Genomic DNA, 26,427 nt, shown 5'->3' with positions numbered 1-26,427 from the left:
AAAATTCCAGAAATAAACAATTGATAGGTTTTAAATTACATGTTGTTCGGAGTAGTGGATGAAATCTCACCTGCTCCAATTCTGTCCCGCCTGGGATCCCCAGCCGTCAACATCTGCTTCTGACACCCAGCCATCAACATGGCTTGATGATCCAGGATGACATGGAGCAGCTGATCTTCCTTCTGATACATCGTCAGAAAGTCCGTAGTAGCCTAACATTACGTCACAGTGCCTATATCCTTCACCTCACTTCATCTCGTCACACAGGCATTTTATCATTTCACATGGTCACAAGAAGAAGAAGGGGGAGCACAGGATAGTAATGTAATTTGAGAGAGAGCAAGACCACATTCACATAACTTCTATTATAGTATATTGTTGTAATTGTCCTATTTTATTATTAGTTATTGTTGTTAATCTCTTTTTTAAAAATAATTCTACAGCATTTCTATTTATTGATTGATTGATTGGCTGTGTTGGGTCTTCGTTTCTGTGTGAGGGCTTTCTCTAGTTGCGGCGAGCGGGGGCCACTCTTCATCGTGGTGCGCGGCCCTCTCACTGTTGCAGCCTCTCTTTTTGCGGAGCACAAGCTCCATACGTGCAGGCTCAGTAGTTGTGGCGCACGGGCCCAGTTGCTCCGCGGCATGTGGGATACTCCCAGACCAGGGCTCAAACCCATGTCCCCTGCACCGGCAGGCAGACTCTCAACCACTGCGCTACCAGGGAAGCCCTGTTGTTAATCTCTTATCATGCCTAATTTTTTTTTTTTTTGGCTGCATTGGGTCTTTGTTGCTACGTGCGGGCTTTCTCTAGTTGCAGCGAGTGGGGGCTACTCTTCGTTGCAGTGAGCGGGCTTCTCATTGCGGTGGCTTCTCTTGTTGTGGAGCACAGGCTCTAGGCGCACGGGCTTCAGTAGTTGCAGCACTTGGGCTTCAGTAGTTGCAGCACACAGCCTCAGTAGTTGCAGCATGTGGGCCCTAGAGCACGTAGGCTTCAGTAGTTGTGGCACGTGGGCTCAGTAGTTGCGGTGCGTGGGCTGTAGGGCACACGGGCTTCAGTAGTTGTGGCCCATGGGCTTAGTTGCTCCACGGCATGTGGGATCTTCCCGGACCAGGGATTGAACCTGTGTCCCCTTCATTGGCAGGCAGATTCTTAACCACTGCATCACCAGGGAAGTCCCATGCCTAATTTTTTTTTTAAATGAACAACTTTATTTACAGTTGAAAACCTAAACACAAAATCTTGGCTTCTGAATCTGTGAGGTCTCTTGATCAAATGGGGCAGCAGCAGGCAGGGAAGCAAACACAGGGGCCAATCCAGAGTATCTTACTCAGGAGCATCACCCCGAGCAAGGGAAGGCCTGATTCAGTCTTCCTCTGGACTACATCTCTCCACGCTGTGAGATCACCACAGGCAGCTTGGGCTTATTGTTGGGGCCTGTGGGAACATTCTCAATCTTTCTCATCACCAGAAGTCCATCAATGATTTTTCCAAACACCACGTGCTTCCCATCAGCCAATCACATTTAGAGCAGGTGATGAAAAACTGGCAGCCATTTGTTCTGGGACCACTGTTTGCCACGAAAAGCAGGCCTGGAGCTGAGTGTCTAAGCTTAAAGTTTTCATCTGCAAACAGCCCCCCCCCCAGTAGATACTAGTGACTCCAGTACCATCTCCATTAACAAAATCTCCACCCTGAATCATGAAATCTTTTATGACCCTGCGGAAGCTGCTCCCTTTGTATCCTGTTGGAACCCCATCTTTTCTGAATTGTCCAGTGCAGAACTGCCTAAAATTCTCAGCCATCTTAGGCGCTGCGTCTGCAAAGAGCTCCATCTTCATGCAGCCAACTTCCCTTGTGTTCTACCCAGTCCTTCTACAAGCCAGTGCCTAATTTTTTAAAAAATATATTTATTTATTTATTTTGGCTGCTCTGGGTCTTAGTTGTGGTGTGTGATCTTTTTTAGTTGCGGCCTGCAGACTGTTAGTTGTGGCATGCATGCAGGATCTAGTTCCCGGACCAGGGATCGAACCCGGGCCCCCTGCATTGGGAGTGTAGAGTATTACCCACTGGACCACCAGGGGAGTCCCTATCATGCCTAATTTAAAAGTTAAATTTTATCCTAGGTTTGTATGTATAGGAAAAAACCAGTATATATAGGGTTTGGTGCTATTCACAGTTTCAGGTATCAACTGGGGGTGTTGGAACGTATCCCGTGTGGATAAGGAGGCACTCCTGTAATGGTTTTCTCTTCTGTTCTTCATTCCGTGAAGAAACCAAGACCACTCATGTCCAGGAGTATAGGTCGCCTTCTCTCCGATTTGGCATCTGAAATTTAATGTTAATTTCTGTCACTGAATAACTAAGCCCACATTCAATTTCTTTGAAGAGAATTTTAAATCCAAATCCCATGGGAGAGAAGTTAAACAGGAATCTGAAGAACTTAGTATCTCTTCTGTGCTTGCTGTGAAAAGGAGCTGGGTTATTAATTTAAAGAAGCTATTTTAGTTTCCTTAATAATTATGGGAAAGGATACAAGTTTTGCCTTGCATTCTGAAAAAGTTCTTTTCAGTTTAGAATTTCTTTTAAAGTTTTGGAAAAGGTTTGCTGGCATAGACAAAACTCGGAAGAAAAATTCAATATTACGAAACTCAGACAAATACAGGTTACCTACAAAAAGCTACAGGATTAAGGCTGTTGAGTTTGAAAGTTTTGGTATAATTTAAATTTCTCTCAATTTGAGGAATTTACAAAGCTCATTCATTTTGAGAATTGGCATCTCAGAAGTGGAATTAGACCTTTAGAAAGAAAGGAAGTATTAAATGGTATTTTAAAGCCAGTTCCATAAACCAATTCCTGCTATAAAAAGTAGTTTAGCTGCTGTTTTATTTATAGATATATTTCCCCAATGCTTTTGGCATTATGTTTGCACCCAAAAAGTTTTCACTTACTTTTCCTTTTTGTTGGTTCTTTTTTTTTTTTTTTGCTGTATGCGGGCCTCTCACTGTTGTGGCCTCTCCCGTTGCAGAGCACAGGATCCGGACGCGCAGGCTCAGCGGCCATGGCTCATGGGCCTAGCCGCTCCGTGGCATGTGGGATCTTCCCGGACCGGGGGACGAACCCGTGTCCCCTGCATCGGCAGGTGGACTCTCAACCACTGCGCCACCAGGGAAGCCCGTGGTTCATATTTTTAAATGTACAAAGTAGCATTTTATATGTGGATTAATGAGGACTAGATTTTATAAGGAGAGAACAAAATAGAACGGAAAATTTTTCTTCATAAAATTCATTCCCAGGAAATAGGAGGGGCAGTAAAATGGTCCAAATAGAATAGATACAGCTAGGGTATGCCTACACAAAGTGGAGTAGACTCCATAATTGAAATGTTTTCAACTGTGGCAATAGCAGATAAAGGAGATATAGCCTAATGATGATAAAAGCAACAAAAACAACAGCAGCAGCAGCAAGTACTATTTATACCGTGAACTTATGTGCAAAGCACATAAGGTCATCTGTTATAATAACCCAGTGTGGTAGGTTTTATTATCCTTATTCTATAGAGGAAGGAAATGAGGATAAGGAGAGGCTTTATGATAAAGCTAATAAGGGAGCGTTAAGATCTAAAAACATTTCTTTCTGCCTCCAAAGCCATGTTCTTAAGTACAAGTGAAGAATGATAGGTGTATTTTGTTTTATACTTTGTAGTGTTAACATTTAAAATATAATTTATTACCTCTTTAAGGGCAGGGGCTTAGACCTTTAGCTAATTGAATTTTTCAGCCAAGTATAGCTCCAGCACAATGTTAATACTTCCATAAACACAAAATTAAAAAATCATTCAGAAATGTTAATCTCTTAAAACTTATAAAATCGGATAATCTCCTGAAAGCTGTGAAATGAGAGCCTTCACACTTGAGAAGGTAGAATGGTTCCCCCCAGTTAAAAATGATGTAGATGATATTATACAGTAGTTTGAAACCAAGATAGAAATTTTAGGATTCTGTATAATAAATACTGCTAATGATTATCTACTTAAAAAATAGGAACTTCCAGTTTCTATTCTGGCATCTAAGTAGCTTAGTAGTCACCACTCCTGTTCTCACAATAAGAAAGTGAACAAACTGAAAATCAACAGACAACAATTTGTTCACAATAATAATAGTTTTAATGTATTTCATAATTATAGCTTATGGATGAATGAAATGAATGATAGCAATGTTTTAAAGGACAGGAGGGAGAGATAAGAGTACTCTGTCATAGGGTACTTGCACTACCCGTGAGGTGGTATAGTGTTATCTGAAAGAAGCCTTGGATTAGTTGTAAATGTATATTGTCAACTCAAGCATAACCACTAAAAAGGGTAAAAAGAGAGGTATACAGTCAGCTGTATCCATGGGTTTCACATCCACACATTCAACCTGAATTTGCTGATGTGAAACTCATGGATACAGAGGGCTGGTTATAATGAACATGCTAGGAGAGGAGAAAAAATGGAATCATATAAAAAGCTTAGTTAAAACCAGAGAAGGAGGGACTTCCCTGGTAGTCCAGCAGTTAAGACTCCACGCTCCCAATGCAGGGGGCCCTGGTTTGATCCCTGGTCAGGGAACTAGATCCCTCATGCCACAACTAAGAGCCTGTATGCCACAACTAAAGATCCCGCATGTTGCAATTAAAATAATAAAAAGATCCTGCATGCCGCAACTGAAGATCCTGCAGGCGTCAATGAAGATCCTGCGTGCTACAACTAAGACCTGGCGCAGCCAAATAAATAAATAAATATTAAAAAAAAACAAAACAGAAGGCAGAAAAAGATAAGACAAAAAAGAAACAAGGACAACAAATAGAAAATGTAACAACTATGGTAGATGTTAATCCAACTATATCAGTAGTCACTTTAAATATTAATGGTCTAAGATATACCAGTTAAAAGACAGAGACTCTCAGACGGGATTAAATGAGACCCAGCTATATGTTGTCTATAAGAAACCTGCTTTTATATATATTTTTTGCAGCTTTATTGATATATATAATTGACATATATAGCATTGTATAAGTTTAAGGTGTACAACATGTTGACTTGATACACTTACATATCATGAAATGATTACCACTATAGTGTTAGCTAACATCTCCAGCTCCTCACATAATTACCATTTCCTTTTTATGGTGAGAACATTTAAGATATGCTATCATAGCAAAACTGACTTCAGAGCAAGGAAAATACCAGAGATAAAGAAAGACATTCCATGATGATAAAAGGACCAATTCTTAACAAAGACATAAGAATCCTTAAAGTGCATGCAGTGACAGTGGTTCTTTTTTTTTTTTTTTCACACTCATTATGACCTTCTGAGATACCAGCACCAGCTGCCCCATGCCATCTTCACAGCAGTTTGGGTCCCAGCTCTGTGCAGCCCCTTTCCTAAGCATCAGTTCAACCACTTTCTTTTGCTGCTCTTGCAGTTACTGTATCTGTGTCACCTCAGTGCTTCTTTTTTGCATTTTTAGTTCTCTAATTCCTTATTTAAATTTCCTTTATTAAAATAACTGACAAAAATTAACTCAAAATGGACCATAGACTTAAATGTGAAATGCAAAACTATAAAACTTCTAGGGGCTTCCCTAGTGGCGCAGTGGTTGAGAGTCCGCCTGCCGATGCAGGGGACACGGGTTCGTGCCCCGGTCTGGGAAGATCCCACATGCCATGGAGCGGCTGGGTCCATGAGCCATGGCCGCTGAGCCTGCGTGTCCTGAGCCTGTGCTCTGCAACAGGAGAGGCCACAACAGTGAGAGGCCCGCATACAGCAAAAAAAAAAAAAAAAAAAAAAACAACTTCTAAAAGATAAGAGAAAATCCAGGTGAACTTGGTTGGGTTTGGCAATGCCTTTTTAAATACAACACCAAAAGCACAATCCATGGTCAAGACGTCTGTACAGACACCTCACCAAAGACAATATACATATGGCAAATAAGCAGATGAAAAAATGATCAACATCATATGTCTTTAGAGAATTTCAAATTAAAACAATTCAATAGCAATACACACCTATTAGAATGACTAAAATCCAAAACACTGGCATCACCAAATGCTGGTGAGAATGTGGACAACAAGAACTCTCCTTCCTTTTTGGTGGAAACGTAAAGTGGTAGAGCTACCTTCGAAGACAGTTTGGCACTTGCCAATAAAACTAAACATACTATTACCACATAATCCAGCAGTTGCATTCTTTGGTATTAACCAGCTCTCCTGGTTGGAACACTTGGAAGATTAACAAATTGCCTGTTTTTGTTTTCATATAGAATATATAGTGGACTTCTTCACACTCTGAATCTGAGCCATTGTTGAATTTCATATTTGATTTCTTGTATTTGTCCAAATATCCAAGAACTATTAGTCCTGTGTTCTGACTTTCACAAGGAAATAAAAGTTTCATTCTTTCAAGAAGTTACTGCATGTGTGACCATGTATAGATACAAACAGTATTTCACTTAAATGTGGAAAATGGACAATTAACTAGAACACTGGGTCAAGTTCATAGCTTATGAAATCTACAAATTACCCCCTTCAGAGTTGCTTGGGAAGATAGTTAAAACGTGACTGTTAAGTTTACAAATGATAAGGATTGCTATATGAGACACAGTGATTATCTTAGATGATCCCACAATATAGTTGCTGAGATAGGACTAACCTGAAATTAGAAGTTGTATATAGAGCAATGGGTGCTAAATTTAATGATAAAGATAGTAATTGCTATGGGATTCTGATGGTTGTTTGCATGGTTTGTGGCTCTAACCTCAAAGACGCCCTTTCTAACAAGGCTAAGGCCTTGTTTCTGTAGATATTTATATATGGTGGATTGTAAATGAAGAATAAGACTTCAGGTATTTTACACTCTGTCTTGGCTCACAGGTCTAAGGACATTTGAGTGGGGATGGGCCAAAATGGGGTGTGGAGACACATCTTCCATAGAACCAACGGCCTTGAGGAAAGAAATGGAATGGATGTCTCTTGGTTTGATTTCCTTACTTCCTGTTTGTTACTTATATGTTTGCTTTTATAAAATTAGGATCATATTTTATATTCTTTTTTCATTATGTAAAACATTAAGAATGTTTTTGGAGGTCACTAAATGTTCCCCAAGAGGATATTTTAGTAGTTATACTCAAATTTATATTAATAACTCTATTGTTATACTTTTATGTTGTTTTTCCCTCGCTATTATTAATAATGCTATAGTGAATATCCTTGTTTCAGTGTATGTATGATGATTTGATGAAATTCCTAGAAGTGGATTTTTGGGGTGTGTGCCTCAGCATTTGATCAGCTTTTGATAAATATTGCTGAATTGTTCTCTAGGAAGGTAATTTCAATTATAACTCTATAATGATATTTAAAAGTATCATTTTCAGCCATTATTGACAATATGGATATATACTTAATTTTTTTTTGGATAATCTGCTAGGTGAAAAAAGCTGTCCTGTTTTTGTCCTGTCCTGGTTTTGATTTGCATATCTTTGATGAGAAGGGAGTTGAATATTTATTGGTTGTTTGTATTTTTTGTGATTTTATGTGTTGTTATAAGTATTACTATCATTATTTGAATGGGAATGTCTAGTATTTCATTTCCAAGTGTTCTTTGGTGATGACTTATATAAGAGGGAGAAAGAAAATGTGCAGGATTGTGGTTGACACGTGAGCTCTGGAATTAGGCTTTTTGGATTTGAACCCAGCTTCCTGAGGGATCCCCCAGCTGCTGGTCCCCAGGCAAGAACTTGATTGGCTATAGCTAGTAGAATATATAAGGAGGAGCATCTTAGCTCTGAGTTACAGGAGTAAAGATGGATAAGGCTCTCAGAAAGAAAGTAACCATGGCTGGCAGCTTACCCCCAGAACCCGTTCCTAAAATAAGGTGTGAGTCAAGTGCTCTGTTGATTCACTGTTTTGAGACAGCTCTCTAACACTTACAGTCATGGTTTCCCACAAAATCACCTCATTGCAAATGAGGACATAGATCCTGTTGAAAAAAAGAGAAGGGAAGAAAGGGTAAGAGGGTATTTCTAACACAATCTAATGGTTTTGGAATCTTTACCTGTGATATTCTCTCTCAAAAGGTTATTGAATAATAAAGCACAGTATGCCTGACATAAATTGAGGAGATGCACTCTTATGAATTGTCTTATTGGAAAAAAGGCCAAAAATTCCATTTATTAATTTTGCCTTCACCTTTATTTTAACTAACAATTTTTGACCTACTTATCAATTTATTCCATGTTGGTCATAAGAATTTAGCTTGTGATTTTAAAGTCATTCCTATTAAAATAGCAGTGGCTTTCCTCACTCCTTCCAGAGACCTTGTCAAAAAATGTTATTTTTTCTACCTCAAATGTAGATTTAGCCTACAAATACTGAAGCGATAATTAGGGCTTATGCAAGATTGTTTCACTTGAAAAATTAGCTGCTTTTTTTTTTTAAAGTTTTACTTTCCAAATCTTTCTAGTTTGAGAGTGTAGCTAAAAAAAGAAGGTATTTTAAAGTCATGGCTTACATAAATGATTTAAGTAAGAAATGTGTGAGAGGAAAAATGAAAAACATTACTCATTGACCCCTTTTGTGTTACTGGTTGTATCTCTTTTAAATGCATTTTTGCATGTATCATTATTGTAGCTTGCGCATCTAGCATATGTCAGCCTCCCAAAATTAGAATATATTCAAATTTCTCAATGGCCTTTTATCAGGCTCCTAGAAAAGCCAGGTGCACAACCAAAAATTAGTAAAAGTGAGAGAATGTAATTGCCAAGGTGTTGAAAATTTCTTTCTGATGAGAAGCCACTGTAATCAAAAGAAACTGCCCTAGCAACATCAGTTAAGGTGGACTCTCACGTGAGATTTTTGAAGTATGAATGAAATCACATTTCTTTTTTGTTCAGGTTAGATGTTACCATTTCTGATAGCTCTTCCAAAGTTAGGTTCCTCGTTCCATAAAATAAGCATTTCACACTTCTTTCTGCCATTCCTGTTCCTAGGTCACGAAATTCTTTCACAGGTACCATCTTTCCACATTCCTCCATAGAACACATCCTTCCCTGACTCCAGGCCTTTGCCCTGGCCATTCTGGCTGCCTGGAATGCCCTCCCCGTCCTTCTTTCTGTGGCTCATTTTCTGCCTTCTCACTGAAGCTTTTCCTCTGTTGTAGCATTTATTACTTTGTTATATTGTGGTTAGCTGTTCGCCTGTCTCCTCCAGTAGGACTGAGCAAGAGCCTCGTGGGACCTTGTCCTATTCATCTCTGTATCCCCAGTACAGGCACATGATGCCTGGCACATAATAGGTGCTCACTGAATGATGTTTGAGTCACTTAGCCAGAAGGTTAAAATATAAGCATCACTTTGCAGGCTTAGAAATGTTCTGTTCGTTCTAGTTGATTGCCATTATCCTGCTGTAGTCTATAAGAAAGTAAAAAATGCCTTATGTTCAGTGGTTCTTCCTGATGGCTTTATAGTTGAGGTCTTTGTTGGGCCTTGCTTTGAGAGGCTTGATAACCTGCCACCAGGTGTTCTGTAATCCCCTTCCTTATTACGGTGACTAGGTTCCTCTGATTTCTCTGGGATCACTAACTCATGGTGTGCCTTTTAATGCTGGCTGGAATAGATAGTGTGTCTGATTCAATAGGCTTTTATTGCTCAGCTAAAGGAGAACAAGCCATATGGTAGTTAACTAGCTTTGCAAAAGATGATAAATTAGTGGCAAATAAACTGGCCTTGTAAATGCAACAGCCTGGTTAGTCAGGAGAGAATTGGCATAGCATATACACAAGTGCAGAGGAGTGCTGAAGGTATACTAAGTGGCATGGAATTAAAATCATGTGTTGCCTTTAACAAAGTACACCCAGTAAAAGGGGATCGATCCAGGGCTCAATAATCCAGAATAATTAGAAAGATACTGTAGGTTAATGTGTGTACTTTGAGGTCTTTGTTGTGGACCATCCAGCAACTGATGTAGACTTATAAAATGTAAGGGCTAGAAAGAATATTAGACGTCACTTAAATTTCAACTTTCACATTTTAGAGATGAAATGGCTTTTAGTGGTTCTCATAAGAACACAGTACAGGAAGATAATAGACCTAAAACCCAGAATCTACATCTTTTGACCTCAAATGCAGTTCTCTATATCATACTCTGTTATCTTTTTTTTTTTTTTTTTTTGCGGTACGCGGGCCTCTCACTGTTGTGGCCTCTCTCGTTGTGGAGTACAGGCTCTGGACGCGCAGGCTCAGCGGCCGTGGCTCACGGGCCCAGACACTCCGCGGCATGTGGGATCTTCCTGGACCGGGGCACGAACGAACCCGTGTCCCCTGCATCGGCAGGTGGACTCTCAACCACTGCGCCACCAGGGAAGCCCTGTTATCTCATTTTTTAAGGATAGCAGAAGTCAGTGAAATACATGGCATTAGAATCATGTGGACAAAAATCCTTCTCTTACAAACTACTGACATCGTAAATTACTCTCTTCTATCAATCACAGCCACCTTTTCTTTAATGGGAGAAGGGAAATTCTGTCTAAAAGATCAGTATGCTTCTTTTTTTTTTAACATCTTTATTGGAGTATAGTTGCTTTACAGTGGTGTGTTAGTTTCTTTATAACAAAGTGAATCAGCTATACATATACATATACATATACATATATCCCCATATCTCCTCCCTCTGCGTTCCCCTACCACCCCTCTAGGTGGTCACAAAGCACCGAGCTGATCTCCCTGTGCTATGTGGCTGCTTCCCATTAGCTATCTATTTTACACTTGGTAGTGTATATATGTCCATGCCACTCTCTCACTTCGTCCCAGCTTACCCGTCCCCCTCCCCGTATCCTCAAGTCCATTCTCTATGTCTGCGTCTTTATTCCCGTCTTGCCCCTAGGTTCTTCATGACTTTTTTTTTTTTTTTTTTAGATTCCATATGTATGTGTTAGCATACGGTATTTGTTTTTCTCTTTCTGACTTACTTCACTCTGTATGACAGACTCTAGGTCCATCCACCTAACTGCAAATAACTCAATTTCATTTCTTTTTATGGTTGAGTAATATTCCATTGTATATATGTGCCACATCTTCTTTATCCATTCGTCTGTTGATGGACACTTAGGTTGCTTCCATGTCCTGGCTATTGTAAATAAAGCTGCAATGAACATTGTGGTACATGACTCTTTTTGAATTATGGCTTTCTCAGGGTATATGCCCAGTAGTGGGATTGCTGGGTCATATGGTAGTTCTATTTTTAGTTTTTTAAGGGACCTCCATACTGTTCTCCATAGTGGCTGTATCAATTTACATTCCCACCAACAGTGCTGGAGGATTCCCTTTTCTCCACACCCTCTCCAGCATTTATTATTTGTAAACTTTTTGATGATGGCCATTCTGACTGGTGTGAGGTGATACCTCATTGTAGTTTTGATATGCATTTCTCTAATGATTAGTGATGTTGAGCATCCTTTCATGTGTTTGTTGGCCATCTGTATATCTTCTTTGGAGAAATGTCTACTTAGGTCTTCTGCCCATTTTTGGATCGGGTTGTTTGTTTTTTTGATATTGAGCTGCATAGCATGTTAGCTCAATTGGTTAGAGCGTGGTGCTAATAATGCCAAGGTCGTGGGTTCGATCCCCAGCATGCTTCTTTTAATTGTCATTCTTAACTTTTCAAATATGGCGTTGAGTTTTGGGGATGAGCTATGTATTCTCAGAAGACATTTTAGATTCTGGACCTTGATCAGCTTTATTCACTGTGGGTTTCAGTGATTGCTGTGAATGGTAACTTCAGAGTTAGGACTGGTTTCCTGGTGATGACTAGAGGCTGAAATTCAATTTGTTAGAAAAAACTGAAAACTGAAGCCAAATCAGGCCTCTGTACCCAACACCAAATTAACTTTTGGAGACAGAGTTTTGGGTAAAGTAGAAATAAATAGCTTTATTGATTTGCCAGGCAAAGGGGGCCACAGTGGGCTAATGTCCTCAAACCATGTGTCCCCAGCTGGGGGGGTATTGAGAAGTTTTGTAGTAATGGTTCAAAGAGGGCACGATCAGCTTGTGGACATTCTTCTGATTGGTTGGTGGTGAGGTAAGCGGGATTCAGCATTATCAACCTTCTGGTTCCAACTGGTCTGTGGTCTGCATGCTTGTGAGCAGCATATCATTAATTTCTCCCCTTTAGTGGGGGTTTTAGTATCTGCAAAACAGCTCAAAAATACTTTTATGGATATCCCTTGATGGGGAACCAGGACCCCGCCCCAAGGCTGCATTATTATCTCTCTTGACTGTTCCTCCCTTGTCTCTGCATCCCCTCCCTTCCCTAATTATCAACTGTTTGAACCTGCCTTTTGGAACGCAGGGAAGGTTCTGGAGGCTGAAGCCTATTTCCTGTAATGAAGAAATGGGGAACACTGAAAGACTTTTGTGCCCAGGAGCCCCACAGGTCCTGCTCGGTATCAAAACAAGTGATGCCAACTGTAAAACTGATTGTGTGTCTCTGCCAGTTGTCCTAAGGGAAGAGTCATTTGATCTTAATGCTAAAATCACAGTTGAGAATGTGATGAATATGTTTGAATGTCTTTAGGACTTAAAGGTCTAGTTTTAGAAATTGAGCTACAGAGAGAGGAAGGAAAGTATTTTGTTTTGATGTTTATTTATTTTTGCATCTTATGACTACTTTATTACACTAAATCAGGGAAAACAAACATGGCATTTTAATTTTCTTAATGAAATAAATAGGATTCAACTTTGCTTACTGCTTCCTAGAAATGCAAACATACTGAGAACATTTAGAAGATTAAATGACACATAAAACTCTTATTCAAAGTGGCACATGCTAAACGATTTTAAATTTAGGAATTGAGCCATTCACAAACTGAATTCGAGTCACAGTCCCTGCTGGGTTAAGCAACTATTATCTGTGTTCTGGAAATGTTAGAGTTTAACCCAAGTCTTCTTTGCAGTTTGTGTGTTAAGTACTGTGTTCTTGAATTATAAAAAGCTCCAAGGATGATTAACAGCCCCCAACTGAAGGAAACAGTCTTAGAAAGTAACCTTTTAAAGTTTTAGCATCTCTAATAGGCAGTTTTTCTGTGGCTGTAAAACCCAACACAAACGTTTTTCTCTCCTTGTTTCTCCATAACTCTCTTCATTAAAAAATGTTCCTAGTTAATTCTATTAATTATATCATGTCTTGCTGTTTTTCTTGGATTATGTGTTAATGGTGTAATTTTTTTCTTACTATTATAGATAAGGCTGGTGCTTTGAATGAATGTGTTAGAAGTATTTTAATTCCTTTGGGTAGATGTGCTCATTTTAATTACTTTGGATTTGCTACAGCCTTAATAAGATTTTCTTTTAGAAAAAGATAGGACAAATAAAATTGGATATTTATAATACTGCCTGCATGTTATTAAATCACATACTTAGTGAAGGTTGGCATTTTTTGGTTAAATAAAAAGTGAGAAGACAGAATGCCATCATGGACTAGACTGCATGTCGTATTAGTGTCAGTGGAAATGGAAATAATACCATTAACTGCTTTTGAATTTGTTTAAAAACACTTCTTCCATTCTACATAAACTATTGGGATAATCCATGAAGTGAGTAATACTTTTTTTAAATCCGTATGTCCTATTTTGCTGCTAGGCACAGTTTTAGTAAATTAGGTTATTTTAGGTAAAGCTTTTCTTCTAATGAGTTCAAACTGCTTCATCCATTTTCCTTCTCATCCCATGTTTTTAAATGAGACATTGTAGGAAGGAAGAACTGCTTTTGTTTTGTAATGAGGAACATGACGTGGAAGGTGATTATCATCAACTCTGAGTTTGGACAAGTGGAGAAAGGAAGAGTCTTTTGTTGTTCTCTGGGTATCTCTGTCACATTATAGTTTTTTTGCTGGTGGTTAACTAAACCCTTTTATTTCCTAGAAAATATTACTAGGCCAGGTATTATTTTACAATATTAACTTTGCTCCGTGCTTAATTTCATTCACTTAATTGGCTCATTTTATTTTCCTAATCAGTAGAGGCCCTTTTCTATCTTCATTATATCAACTATTCTTTCTGGCCTTGTGTCATTCTCCAATTTGATAAGTGTACTGTTTGATTTTTATACATTTTGTTCCAGAGACGATGTAAAGTAGCTTATAAGACACAGAAAATATACAAGATAACATCAATTAAAAGTAGGGGGCTTCCCTGGTGGCGCAGTGGGTGAGAATCTGCCTGCCAATGCAGGGGACACGGGTTGGATCCCTGGTCCGGGAAGATTCCCACATTGCCATGGAGCAGCTAAGCCCGTGCGCCACAGCTACTAAGCCTGCACTCTAGAGCCCGTGCTCTGCAGCAGGAGAAGCCATGACAATGAGAAGCCCGCACACCACTCGCTGCAACTAGCGAATGTCCGCGCACAGAACAGAGACCCAACACAGCCCCCCGCAAAAAAACAACAAACAAATAAATTAATTAATTAAAAAAAAAAAGTAGGGCTCTACGAAGAAAGAAAAGCAATGGTTGGGCTTTAAAATGGAGCTAGGACGAGATGAAAAATTATACTGTAATGGCAAACAAAAGATGTCAAATAAAAATTACTCATTTATGGTCTTCCCTGGTGGCACAGTGGTTAAGAATCCACCTGCCGGTGCAGGGGACATGGGTTTGAGCCCTGGTCCAGGAAGATTCCACATGCCACGGAGCAGCTATGCCCATGCGCCACAACTACTGAAGCCCGCACACCTAGGGTCTGTGCTCCGCAACAAGAGAAGCCACTGCAGTGAGAATCCCACACACCGCAATGAAGAGTAGCCCCCACTCTCCGCAACTAGAGGAAGCCCATGTGCCAGCAAAAGACCCAACACAGCCAAAAAGGAATAAATAAAATAAATAAATTTTAAAAATTTACTCATTTATATAGTCGATAGTACATATAATTTTTTAATTTAATTTTTATTTTATATTGGAGTATAGTTGATTTACAGTGTTGTGTTAGTTTCAGATGTATAGCAAAGTGATTCAGTTGTACATATACATATATCCATTCTTTTTCAGATTCTTTTCCCATGTAGGTAACTACAGTATACTGAGTAGAGTTCCCTGTGCTATACAGTAGGTCCTTGTTGGTTATTATTTTATATATAGTAGTGTGTATATGTTAATCCCAAACTCCTAATTTATCCCTCCCTCCCACCATAGTACATATAATTTAAAGGAAACTAATGATTAAGTGAAGTACAACTATTCTTGCTATTAAAACTAGACAGAATTTTATCTTAGGCACTGTTTTAATTGCAAGAAAGAGCTCTTTATAACTATGGTATAAAGATACAGGTTTTCTCTAAGAGCATACTCTTCTTGGAGCATTAAAAGAGTGGTTGGGCTCCTAAATCATTGTTTTCTTACCCAAACTTTTGCTAAATACTTGGAGGTCATGAGCCTGAGATTGTCTTCTCTGACACAGATGGGAATATATCTGTTCAGAATTGCCTGTTGCACCCAGACCCTTGCCCCTTAACCATAATGAACTCAGGATGTGTTCCCCGTCTTCATTTAAGGCCTTGATAAAGACATTGAACAGGATAGGACCAAAGACATCAAAGCACTAGCACAGGGGTTCTTTTCTAATCTGGGGTCTCCCTGAGGCCAGAGGGTAGAAATGGGCCATGGTTATGGACAAATCGCCTGTCATCTTAAGAGGGACTTTACAGGTCAGGAAACATTTTTGTGTGAGGAGATATTGTAGCTTTCATCAGATTCTTAAAGAAGTACATGTTTCCCCCAAAGTTAAAAACCTCAGCATCAGAGACCTCTAAGACTTTGTCAAGCCATCAAGTACTTCTGTGGTTCTTCTGTTATCTACCTATCTGTACATCAGAATGGGCTCCCTGTTTTCTTCTCTGTTGTATCTAGTAGGTGCTTAATTAATATTTGTTGATTTAAAGTGAATGAAACCAGGGCTTCCCTGGTGGCGCAGTGGTTAAGAGTCCGCCTGCCGAAGCAGGGGACACGGGTTCGTGCCCCTGTCCGGGAAGATCCCACATACAGTGGGGCGGCTCCCGTGAGCCATGGCTGCTGAGCCTGCGCGTCCGGAGCCTGTGCTCCGCAACGGGAGAGGCCACAACAGTGAGAGGCCCGCATACCGCAAAAAAAAAAATAAAAATAAAAAATAAAGTGAATGAAACCAAGTCACATTTTCCCAGTATGTCTATAAAACTCTAACTTGAGGGAGTTGGTCAGGTGCTTTGTGAAATCTTACCCTGTGCTTTTCTCTTGGCCCACCAATGAGCTAGCTAGATCTGCAAGTTAATGAAGTTCATTTGGCAGGGTTTGGTGTGGGGAAAGACTTGTATTGGTGTCTAGCAGTATTCTTTTCTCCGCTTATGACCTTATAGACCATTTGTTCAATAATCCTTTTTGGCGGGGGGCGGTGGCTGCACCACACGGCATGTGGGACCTTAGTCCCCCAACCAGGGATCAAACCCGTGCCCCCTGCAGTGGAAGTGCAGAGTCTTAACCACTGGACCGCCAGCGAAGTCCCAATAATCCATTTTAAGACACTGTTGTGAATCAAGCCCCAGTTTGAAAAGGAGTATATTTGTGTATTTGCCTCTCTCCATCTGCTGACATCTGTACCATTTTTTACTTAACTGTAATTCTGTGGCCATATTTTCAGGCTCTTTAAGAATCCTGGGATATAATTTTTGTGGGTACAGCCTAGAATTAATTTGGAGAATCTAAGTATCTCTTCTTGGAATTCAGTTCTTCCTTAGCCATATTATTTCTGCCCTTTTCTTCTCCCTGATGGTGAAGTCAGGAGTAACAGGGAATTGAACTGCTGTGCTTTATTCTGTCCTCTCTCTCTAGCGGTCATGATGACCATGTCTGAACTCCCCATCAGCAACAACAACAAAATCACCCCAGAAACCACTCTTTCGTCATCTTCAGTATTTGGACAGGACTGATCTCATTACAGTTTTCTACCCTTTGACCTACCTGTTAAAGTTTCACGTGACTTCCATTTGTCCTAGGTCATGTGTGTCTCTCTTTTGTATGAGCTCTTTTTTTTTTAAATTGAGGTATAGTTGATTTACAACGTTGTGCTGATTTCTGCTGTACAGCAAAGTGACTCAGTTATACACATTTATACATTCTTTTTTTATATTCTTTTTCCATTATGGTTTATCCCAGGGGATTGGATCTAGTTCCGTGTGCTTTACAGTAGGACCTTGTTGTAATAGTTTGCATCTAAATGTAATAGTTTGCATCTGTAGTACTAACCCCAAACTCCCAGTCCATCCCTCTCCCTCTCCCCCTCTCTTGGCAACCAGAAGTCTGTTCTCTATGTCTGTGAGTCTGTTTCTGTTTTGTAGATAGCCCTTTTAAAATATGAGGAAACACATGGCTATCCATGTTGTTATATTCTTTCTGTATATACCATTCTCTCATCGTCAAGATAATCTGTTTTCATACTGTCAGAATGGGGGTTTTGAGAGCCTCACATCCCTCGTGAATCCATCTGTCATTTAGAGTTTCTGACCACTTGATCCTGATCCTTACTTTTTTCTCTCAACTTTTGGAAATCTGCTTTCCTTCAAAGAACAGGATACATTTCTATGTATGCCCGGGATTCAGTTCCTGGTCTATTACAAATTCCAGTTTTACATTATTACTTTCCCTCAGGGTTTCCATCATTTCTACTTTACCAAGCAGTTTATCCTTATTGGTTAGAAGTCCTGAATCATGGTTTTTCTCACTGTTTCATTCTGAAAACTAGAACTTGTCAGAAGGCAATATAGAATTTATCAGCAGAATATGATGAACAGAAGATGTTCAAATAATTGGCATCTCCCATGATATCACCATCTTACATCACTATCTTGTTTCTGAGTTAGTTTTGTCATTTCTGTTAAAGATAAGCCATCTACATCTTTAGTTTGGTGAGCACTCTGATTATATGGCCATTAGCGTGATATTCTTTCTCCTTTTAAAGTCACTTTAAATATATTTTACCACATCTCATCATAGGTCAGTGCCTTCCCAGGCATGTGCATATTTTCTTGACATAGCTTGTTCTTTTGTCAGCTTATTTTCACCGGACATTGGAGAATGTCCATTAGCATGAGATCCAATCTACAAGGTTTCAATGACTATGCAATTGTAGTTACAATCGTTTATAAGGTTGAAAATTCATTAATAGCCACTAATCTTTTTAGTCTTTGTGCTTTTCTATAGAGACATCTACGACCCTATGTATTTGACCCAGGCCTTTTTAGCTTTCATGCCATTTTCTCCTATATTTTTGTACTAGTCAAATTACCCCTTAGCATGAAGCTTAAGAAGATGTGCACCTTCTTGCTCCTTTGGATATTTTGGGAGGGATGCCCTGCATGCTGACCTCCCCTTTTGCTCCACATTTCCTCTTTCTCTTCCCCATTTTTCTGGGTTAAATTAGTATCCAGAGCACCTCTGCATCTAGCTTGTAACTTTTTCTGTTATTGCTCATCGCTCCCCTCTTCCATTTTTCTAATCTTCCAAGGCTTTTTTTTTTTTTTTTGCTAATTTGGGATTACCTAGTGTTATAAGATTCTAGCCATTATTGCTGTTATTGTCTGCTTTGAAAATTTCTGGACAAAAGAAGAATATTCATCCTAAGGCTTTTTGAAGATTAAAATGACTCAGGAAAAACATCTACAGTGTGATTCCTCCCCTTCCTCGCACCACAGGCCTCACTTTGTATTACACAGCGAGGTTTGCAGGTGTGCACCTTTTTCCACTAACAACCTTCAGGGCTGGGCCCATTTTTGTGGCTATACCGGACTGAGGTTGTCAGTAAAATAAAATAAAAAAATAAGAAGGTTATTGCCTTGCTGCTCCTCTGTTACCTTACCTGAGATATAATGTTCGCCAAGTAAAAACAAAAACACTTGTCACCTGAGGATGAATTCTTATCCTTCTCCAAACTTTAAAGTACAACTTTTCAGAATTATAAAGTAGGAAGGGTGCAGGGTAGAGAAAGCAACCTTTTAAAACAAAGTTCAAGTCAATAATAATTAACATTTCCTAGCCTCTATTTTCCTGCTAATAACCAAAGACAAGTACTAGTTAGAGAAGCCTCAAGTGTCTGGATTTCTGGACGTACCAGATGGTGCTGCATAAGGACTATGCATCGTGCCAGGGAGAAGCCTGGGTTGCTCTTAGCTACCACCTCTCCTACATCTTGACCTTGTCCGAGGACATTTAAACATGCCCAGTGCTTTGCACTGAGGCTTTTTCTTTGTTCTTTATTCTCTATCTTACCCACTTCTGATTTCAGGAGGTACATTTCTGCCATGCTTAGTGAGTGCTCTTGTGAGCTTTTATTTTTACTTCTTCCTTAACGAACTTGTTCTATTCATCTTTTTCTTTTCAGATTTCCTTTGACTCTCATGTTACTGCCTGATCTCACCAGATCCCCCCTCTCCCCCACTACATTGGTTCTTTCTCACTGTTATTTCTCAAGATCACCCAAAACCAGCACAGAAGCCTTCAATTTCTTCAATAGCTAACATTAAGGTAGTTCTGCCTCTTCAGTTTTTTAAAAAATTTTATTATTATTTTTTTTGTAAAATCTTTTCCCAGATTGTCTGAAAACATATGTTTTCTTCTTTTGGTTTGTACTTCAAATATTTTCTTCCTCTGCAGTTAACTCTGCTAACCAGCTCTGAGAAAGCTTTGATTTTTGTATAGAAATTTTCAGTACTGTTGATATTGTGTTGACAAATACTGCCCATGCATTTTTGACAATATGCAAATCATTCATATTAGGATGACAAAGCCTGAAACTGATTATGTTTAACCAGATCCTTGCTTTTCATCAGAGTTGTTTTAGCAGGACACATTCTTCCACTCCATTTGTTGTGAAAGTCATGATGTAATTGCCCTTGGTAAAGAAACTTGGTCTTAATTTGGTGGGTTTTGTCAAAACTTTCTTTGGTGGAACCAGAAGAAAATCGCTATTGGTTACCATCAACAGTTTTGGTTTAAGTGAAAAGGGTTACTTTTTTTTCTTTTCCGATATGTTTCTCGCTCCTGCTGAAGGGTAGATGTAGGGAGACCAATTAGGAAGCTGATGCAATAATTCAAGCAAGAGACAGTAGGGCCTGAACTTTTGAAATAGCATTAGGTATGGAGAATAATTTGCATTATCTTCAAAAATGTAAACAAAAAGTGTTTCCATAACTTATTTCATAATGTTGTAAGTGCTTTTAGAGTTTAGAAATCACAGTTTTTCTTAAGTCTCTATTTTCTTTTTAACATGTGCTTTTGGTACATGGCTAACTAAGCACTTCTTCACATCTTCCACTTTTGTATTTCCTAGTTTTGGAAACTATCTACTTAATGTCTATTTCAGCTTTTAAAAAAATTTGTAGGTTTTTTACCTCTTGATTATAGAAGTAAAATTAAACAAAAATAACTTGGCACTGTCACCCAGGGATAAAAATGATTAACATTTCAGTGTTAATTTCCTGTATGTTTTTCTTCTCAGTTTTTTGTAGATATAGAAATAATTGAGCCGAAGAGCATATCTGTAAATATTTATATAGAATCTTGCATTTTTATGAAGCATTATGTTATGAGATGTCATTAAATATTATGAGAGCCATAATACTGATTTATCATGTGGATGCACCATATATATTTTACCATTATTCTATTGTTGATCCTTCAGGTTGTTTCCAACTTATTGTCATTTTAACAAATGCCGTGGCCAATATTTTCATGAATAGTCATTCTTCACATATATCCTCAGGATAAAATTTTAAAGTCAAGAACTTCTTTGAAGGCTTGAATCGAATAAGTGTAAAGATGTGAATGAACCCTAATGGCTGAAATTTCCAACTAGTTGAAGAGGTAGAAGTAGTGCTTAGCTGCTCTGCATTTCCTGTGTCCACCTCCTATTTACCTGGTCACCACCTTGGTTGCATTGGGCTAGAAAAGAATCAATATGCAGGAGGCTTAGTAACCTGATGAATAAGTAAAAAAGTGAAGGCTATGCTCTTGATATATCAGAGCATAGAGAAGTTTGGAGGAGAAGATCTGGAGTACAGTGATGGGGAGTCCCCTTGCCTTCTGACTCATTCTCATATGAGTATAGATGAACATCTCTACCCACTATTTCAACTTGGATGCCCACATGTTTATTGACTCTTCTTTGGAGTTTCTGTTTTATTTTTGTTAAGATCCTTCTGTTTATCAGAGAAGACAGCTTTTATCCATTATGTCCTATTCTTCTTCAGCTATTTAGAAGTAGTGCACAATAATGAAAATGACTCGCTAATCCCTGTTATTCTTTCATTGTGGAGGGAGTGTGGTGTGGGCATACATGGTAGGATAGCAGAAAGGAAGGGGGTGCTTAACCTCAAAAACTTCTGTAGAGTTCAGTTACTAGTTTAAGGAGACGGTATAATACACCTCTCCTTGTACAAGTCAGTTCATTGCTTTGGGTATGACATCTATTAAGCTGATCACTCTCAGTCTTCAAGACGATATTTTTCTTGGCACCAGAAAGATAATTTTGTTTTTAATTAAAAAAAATATTTTTAATTAATTAATTTGGCTGCATTGAGTCTTAGTTGCGGCACATGGGCTTCTCTCCAGTTGTGGCATTTGGGTTCCACAGAGCATGGGCTCAATAGTTATGGCACACGGGCTTACTTGCCCCATGGCGTGTTGGGATCTTAGTTCCCCGAATAGAGATTGAACCTGCATCCCCTGCATTGGAAAGCAGGTTCTTTTTTTTTTTTTTTTTTTTTGCGGTAGGTGGGCCTCTCACTGTTGTGGCCTCTCCCGTTGAGGAGCACAGGCTCCAGACGCGCAGCCCCAGCGGCCATGGCTCACGGGCCCAGCCGCTCCACGGCATGTGGGATCTTCCCGGACCGGGGCACGAACCCATATCCCCTGCATCGGCAGGCGGACTCTCAACCACTGCGCCACCAGGGAAGCCCTGGAAAGCAGATTCTTAACCACTGGACCACCAGGGAAGTCCCCAGAAATATAATTTTTTGATCTCAATGACGTTGACTGTAGTTTTTCTTGATCCTTGTTATTCTGAGGTTTTTTTTTTATGTTGATGTAAAAAAATGATTTATCTTCTTTAAAAATGAATTCTAAAATAGCAGACTAACTTGGGGCATTCAGTATTGCTATAAAATTCCCTTTTGCTCTGTGAATAATTTTAATTCTGATTTTTAGAATTTCCAGTTATTAGTTAATAATTCCTTTTTCAAATTTCCATATTGAAATTAATGATCAATCTTAAAGTAAAATTATTTCAGCAATTGCAGTTCTATCACGATCCTAGGAAGCTAATTACAGGAATAAATAAAAATGGTTACAAATAGCATTTGTATCTATGTTTAAAAAGCAATTGACCAAGCAGATGTTGTTACAGATTTTTGTCTTTGATATGATAAATTTCCCATTAATTTTGAAAATCTGGGTTTAAGGGATGTGCTTTCAGATTTTACATAGTTGAGCTGCAATTTGTGAAAGTTCAAGCAGCTGTACTGACAAACCATTTGACAAATTTGTAACTGAGGCTGTTTTAAGCAAAGTTTTAGAGCTTTATGTTTTGTATTTTATGTTCAGACACATGTATTTGAATTTCTTCTATTTTTGTGGATCTAGAAGTTTGTATGTTTGCGTGTGTGTTTATTCTTTCTCTCTCTCTGATTTATATGTATATTTGTGCCATGAATGTGTGTGTGTATGTGTATATGTATACTTACATTGTACATCCAGCCTAAGTTGGTTGTAAGGATGCATATACTTCATCTTTTTTTAATAAAAAATATTCAGTTTAAGCTCTCACTATATAATTAAATTTTTTTTTCTTTTTGCCTAGGTTGAAGAAATTGTGGATATTGGATCATTTGCCCCAGAAGACATTCATATTCCTAAGATTTATGTACATCGCCTTATAAAGGGAGAAAAATATGAGAAAAGAATTGAGGTAATTGACTTAGCTTGTCTGTCAGTATTTATGGATCTGTCAGAGATGTGTCCCTGGGGCTATTCTAGATGATAAGGAATTAGAGCTGAACAGGAAGTCTTGCTCTGAATCTTAATAGGAGCTTCTCATGTGTCTATCTTGAGGGGACATGATTGTCTATGTAATTGTCCAGTTCAACAGTTCCTTGTGTATATCATCAAATTACATGCTTCTCTAGGCTGTGTCTTCTAGGCTTTTGTAACTGTCCTAATTTATGATGCATAGTTTTGGCTGGCTGTCCTAATGGGTAGAGGAGGATATAATCAGGTCTTCGGTGGCTTTACCCCTGCTGGACTCTTAGTGTTTGAGTGTTCAGAACTATCTATCTATCTTGAAGTCTTTGCGCATTATAGAGTCCAGACAGAACATCATTTCCCATGAGTGTTGGGCTCTGGGCAGCTGGTGGGTATGAGATCATGGCAAGGAGTGGGTACCGGGAGCATTGGAGGTACTCTAAGGCTACTGAGAGCATGAAGACCAGCTGGACCAGAATTGATATCAAGATTCAGAAGTGTCTAGGGAGATCGGCAACAGAATAGACGTGCAGTAAGAGACACCGTGGGTTCAGAGATACCCTCTACCCACGGACATCAAACAGAAAGGCATTCTGCAATCTAAAACTAATGTCAGGGGCCAGGGATCAAAAATGGGACATTTGCAAACAGAAACCAGAGTCTGTATCAGGAGATTTAGTAACGGAAATAGTTTTCTGGCTGGTTTCTGGATATTTCTATGATTCAGTTATAGCAAAACCAGTCTAGATTCCGCATGTGGAAATAGTCAGTTGGCAGCAGCAATACCTGGTAAACACATTCTCACAGCCCTGCAAACATAAAGTCCCAAGGTCTATTTCCTTTTCTTTATTCTGGCTCCATCCCAGAGCACCTGAGGAGAGTTCAATTGCCGGAGTCTTAGAGTAACAGTAGTGGCACTCAGTGTGACAGTAACAGAGGAATTATTTGCTTCAAGGAGACAGAACAATTATATCTTCCTCTTCAAACATCTGACCTCTTTCACTTACTTTTTATTTAATTAATCTGTTTGTTTTATTTATTTTTTAAATTTACTTATTTGGCTGCACTGGGTCTTAGTTGCAGCATGTGGGATCTAGTTCCCTGACCAGGGATTGCACCCGGGCCCCCAGCACTGGAAGCGCAGAGTCTTAGCCACTGGACCACCAGGGAAGTCTTTTCACTTACATTTTAAAGAATTATTTCTGTCATCAAATTTTATCCATAGTATTCTTTTTAAATTTAAAAATTCTCTACATTATATTGCAGATTTGCCTTATAGTAGTAATGGGAGAGAGTTTTGTATTTCATTAGTGTTAAAATACAAAGTATACCTCAACCATGAATAATTTATTTCTGTTTATTTTAAAGCGTTTATCAATCCGGAAAGAGGAAGATGTAAAAACCACATCTGGTAAACCTGGAGATAATGTAAGGGAACGTATCATCAAGCGGGCAGCTCTTGAATTTGAGGATGGCATGTATGGTATCCTTTATTCCTTGCCCCCTGGGCTGGGCAAAGACGTAGCCCTCACTTTTTACATATTCATCAGGTTACTAGGCCTCCTGCATAGTGATTCCTTTCTAGTCCATTGTAACTTCTAAAGCAATTGATCAATTTTTACAGATGTGGCATATAACCTAAAGGTATCAAGATAAATGAAATTAGAATTATAATCCTTTTGCCTTCTTGAAACAAAATGGTGACTGAAAATTTCCTTAGCTGTTCTCTAATATATGAGGAATTTCAGTATAATTTGGCATATGGCTAAGGGTAATTGGGAGAAGAGATTACCCAAGGTGAGGGTTTCAAATCTCAGAAGTACTGCTTATAACCAGTGCTATTTACTTTCTCTGTGTTCTGACATTTACATACTCATTGAAACGTAAGATCCAACTTCTTAACAACCTCTTGTTTCCCCTGACAAAGATTCTGTGAATGTACCCTTTTATGTCTGATGTTTTGTAAGGGTATTCAATGAATGATTCAAATTCTGCTGTAGATATTGAATACTTTGTCAAAAAAGAGGTAGGTGAAGACGGTTTAATGCAATTAGTGTTTGGATTTTGAATGTGTTTAAATAACAGTGAGTCTATTCACCATTTTGTTGATTTTCAAGACATCCACTGTTGAACTATATAATACAAATAATACGTATAAATTCAAATAGTGTATGATAAGATAAATATTTGTTGAATGGTGAATCCAGTAAAGCCATACTTAAAGGCCTGGGACAGGAAGCAGTAGAAACATGACATGTGTCTCCATTCTCTGAGCTTCCCCTAGTCCATAAAAATCTTCTTTCAGACTGATACTGACAGGAGAACGGTTTTTTTACTTTCTTTTTACCTCCACCACTTCATTTTTCTTTATCTTTCAGTTTATACATTGGGTTATGGTGGGAATTCACATAGGGGAAGAGAGCATAATAGTGCTTCCTCTTCCACCGCCAGTATCAGCAAGATACGGAGTCAACCAAGTAAACTGAACAGGTGAAAGCTAGTCTCTGGGTTTTCTTCTTACGTCCAGTCAGTTGGTTTACCATTGATATTTTAACACTGACTCTATGATAACGCTGATTTTTAGATATAATGGATTCTAGGTATCCTTTATTCACTGTCATTGTATTGCCTATGAAAAATATTTGCAAGTCAGTTCATATAAATGGTCCTTTCCATAGCACCTACTCTTCTTCAACCCAAATTACATAGGCTTTTTTCTCCCTGGTATTTGACTTACTAAAAAATACTAAAGAACTGAGAAAATTATAGCATATGATGAAAAAGGGGGGGTATAAAACTTGTAATTTGGGTTGCCCTTACCTGAAAATGCCTGCTTATAATTATAATGGAATTAATACCTCAGTGTGTTCCATGCATCACTGTGAGAAATGAAGTACAAATAAGTCTACACTAGATTGTGATTTGGTAAGAGGTGAACCAAGAAGCTATCATCATAGCTTCATAGACTTACTGTATTCACAAGAGGTGACCTGATACATTGAGTTGTCCTGCTGGCCTTTGTAGTCTATAATATGGCAGCATATACAAACTTTATCTTTTCTGGACTTCATTCACAAAGCACTCACTGTTATTAGAATCTCATCAGAGTGCCATCATTCTTTGCACTAATTCTGTCAAAGTCTGTGGTTTGCAGTGGTAGTGGACAGCAATTCCAGACAGTGTCAGTTTTTGTTTGTTTTTTTTTTTGGCCAAAGTGCACAGCTTACAGGATCTTAGTTCCCCAACCAGGGATCAAACCGAGGCCCACAGCAGTGAAAGTGCCAAGTCCTAACCACTGAACCACCAGGGAATTCCCACAGACAGTGTTAGTATTTCTGATCTGGTCAGCCTGCTTGTATTGAGA

At 38.9% G+C, this 26,427-nt stretch overlaps 1 protein-coding gene and 1 pseudogene across 1 annotated transcript in view; one reads left to right on the top strand and one right to left on the bottom strand.

Moving 5' to 3' along the window:
- The window catches only part of OXCT1 (3-oxoacid CoA-transferase 1), a 143,062-nt gene that overhangs the window by 48,304 nt on the left and 68,331 nt on the right, over window positions 1-26,427 (top strand). Inside the window, exons 8-9 of the mRNA XM_065873138.1 lie at window positions 22,903-23,010; window positions 24,432-24,546. Of these exons, the coding sequence (XP_065729210.1) occupies window positions 22,903-23,010; window positions 24,432-24,546 (223 nt within the window). The remainder of the gene's footprint in view (window positions 1-22,902; window positions 23,011-24,431; window positions 24,547-26,427) is intronic.
- LOC136121585 (peptidyl-prolyl cis-trans isomerase H pseudogene) lies at window positions 1,382-9,114 on the bottom strand (annotated as a pseudogene).

This window comes from Phocoena phocoena, chromosome 3, assembly GCF_963924675.1.
Source record: "Phocoena phocoena chromosome 3, mPhoPho1.1, whole genome shotgun sequence".
Taxonomy (NCBI): Eukaryota; Metazoa; Chordata; class Mammalia; order Artiodactyla; family Phocoenidae; genus Phocoena; species Phocoena phocoena.
Note: the sequence above shows the minus strand (reverse complement) of the source record. Positions and strands in the feature narration are given on the sequence as shown.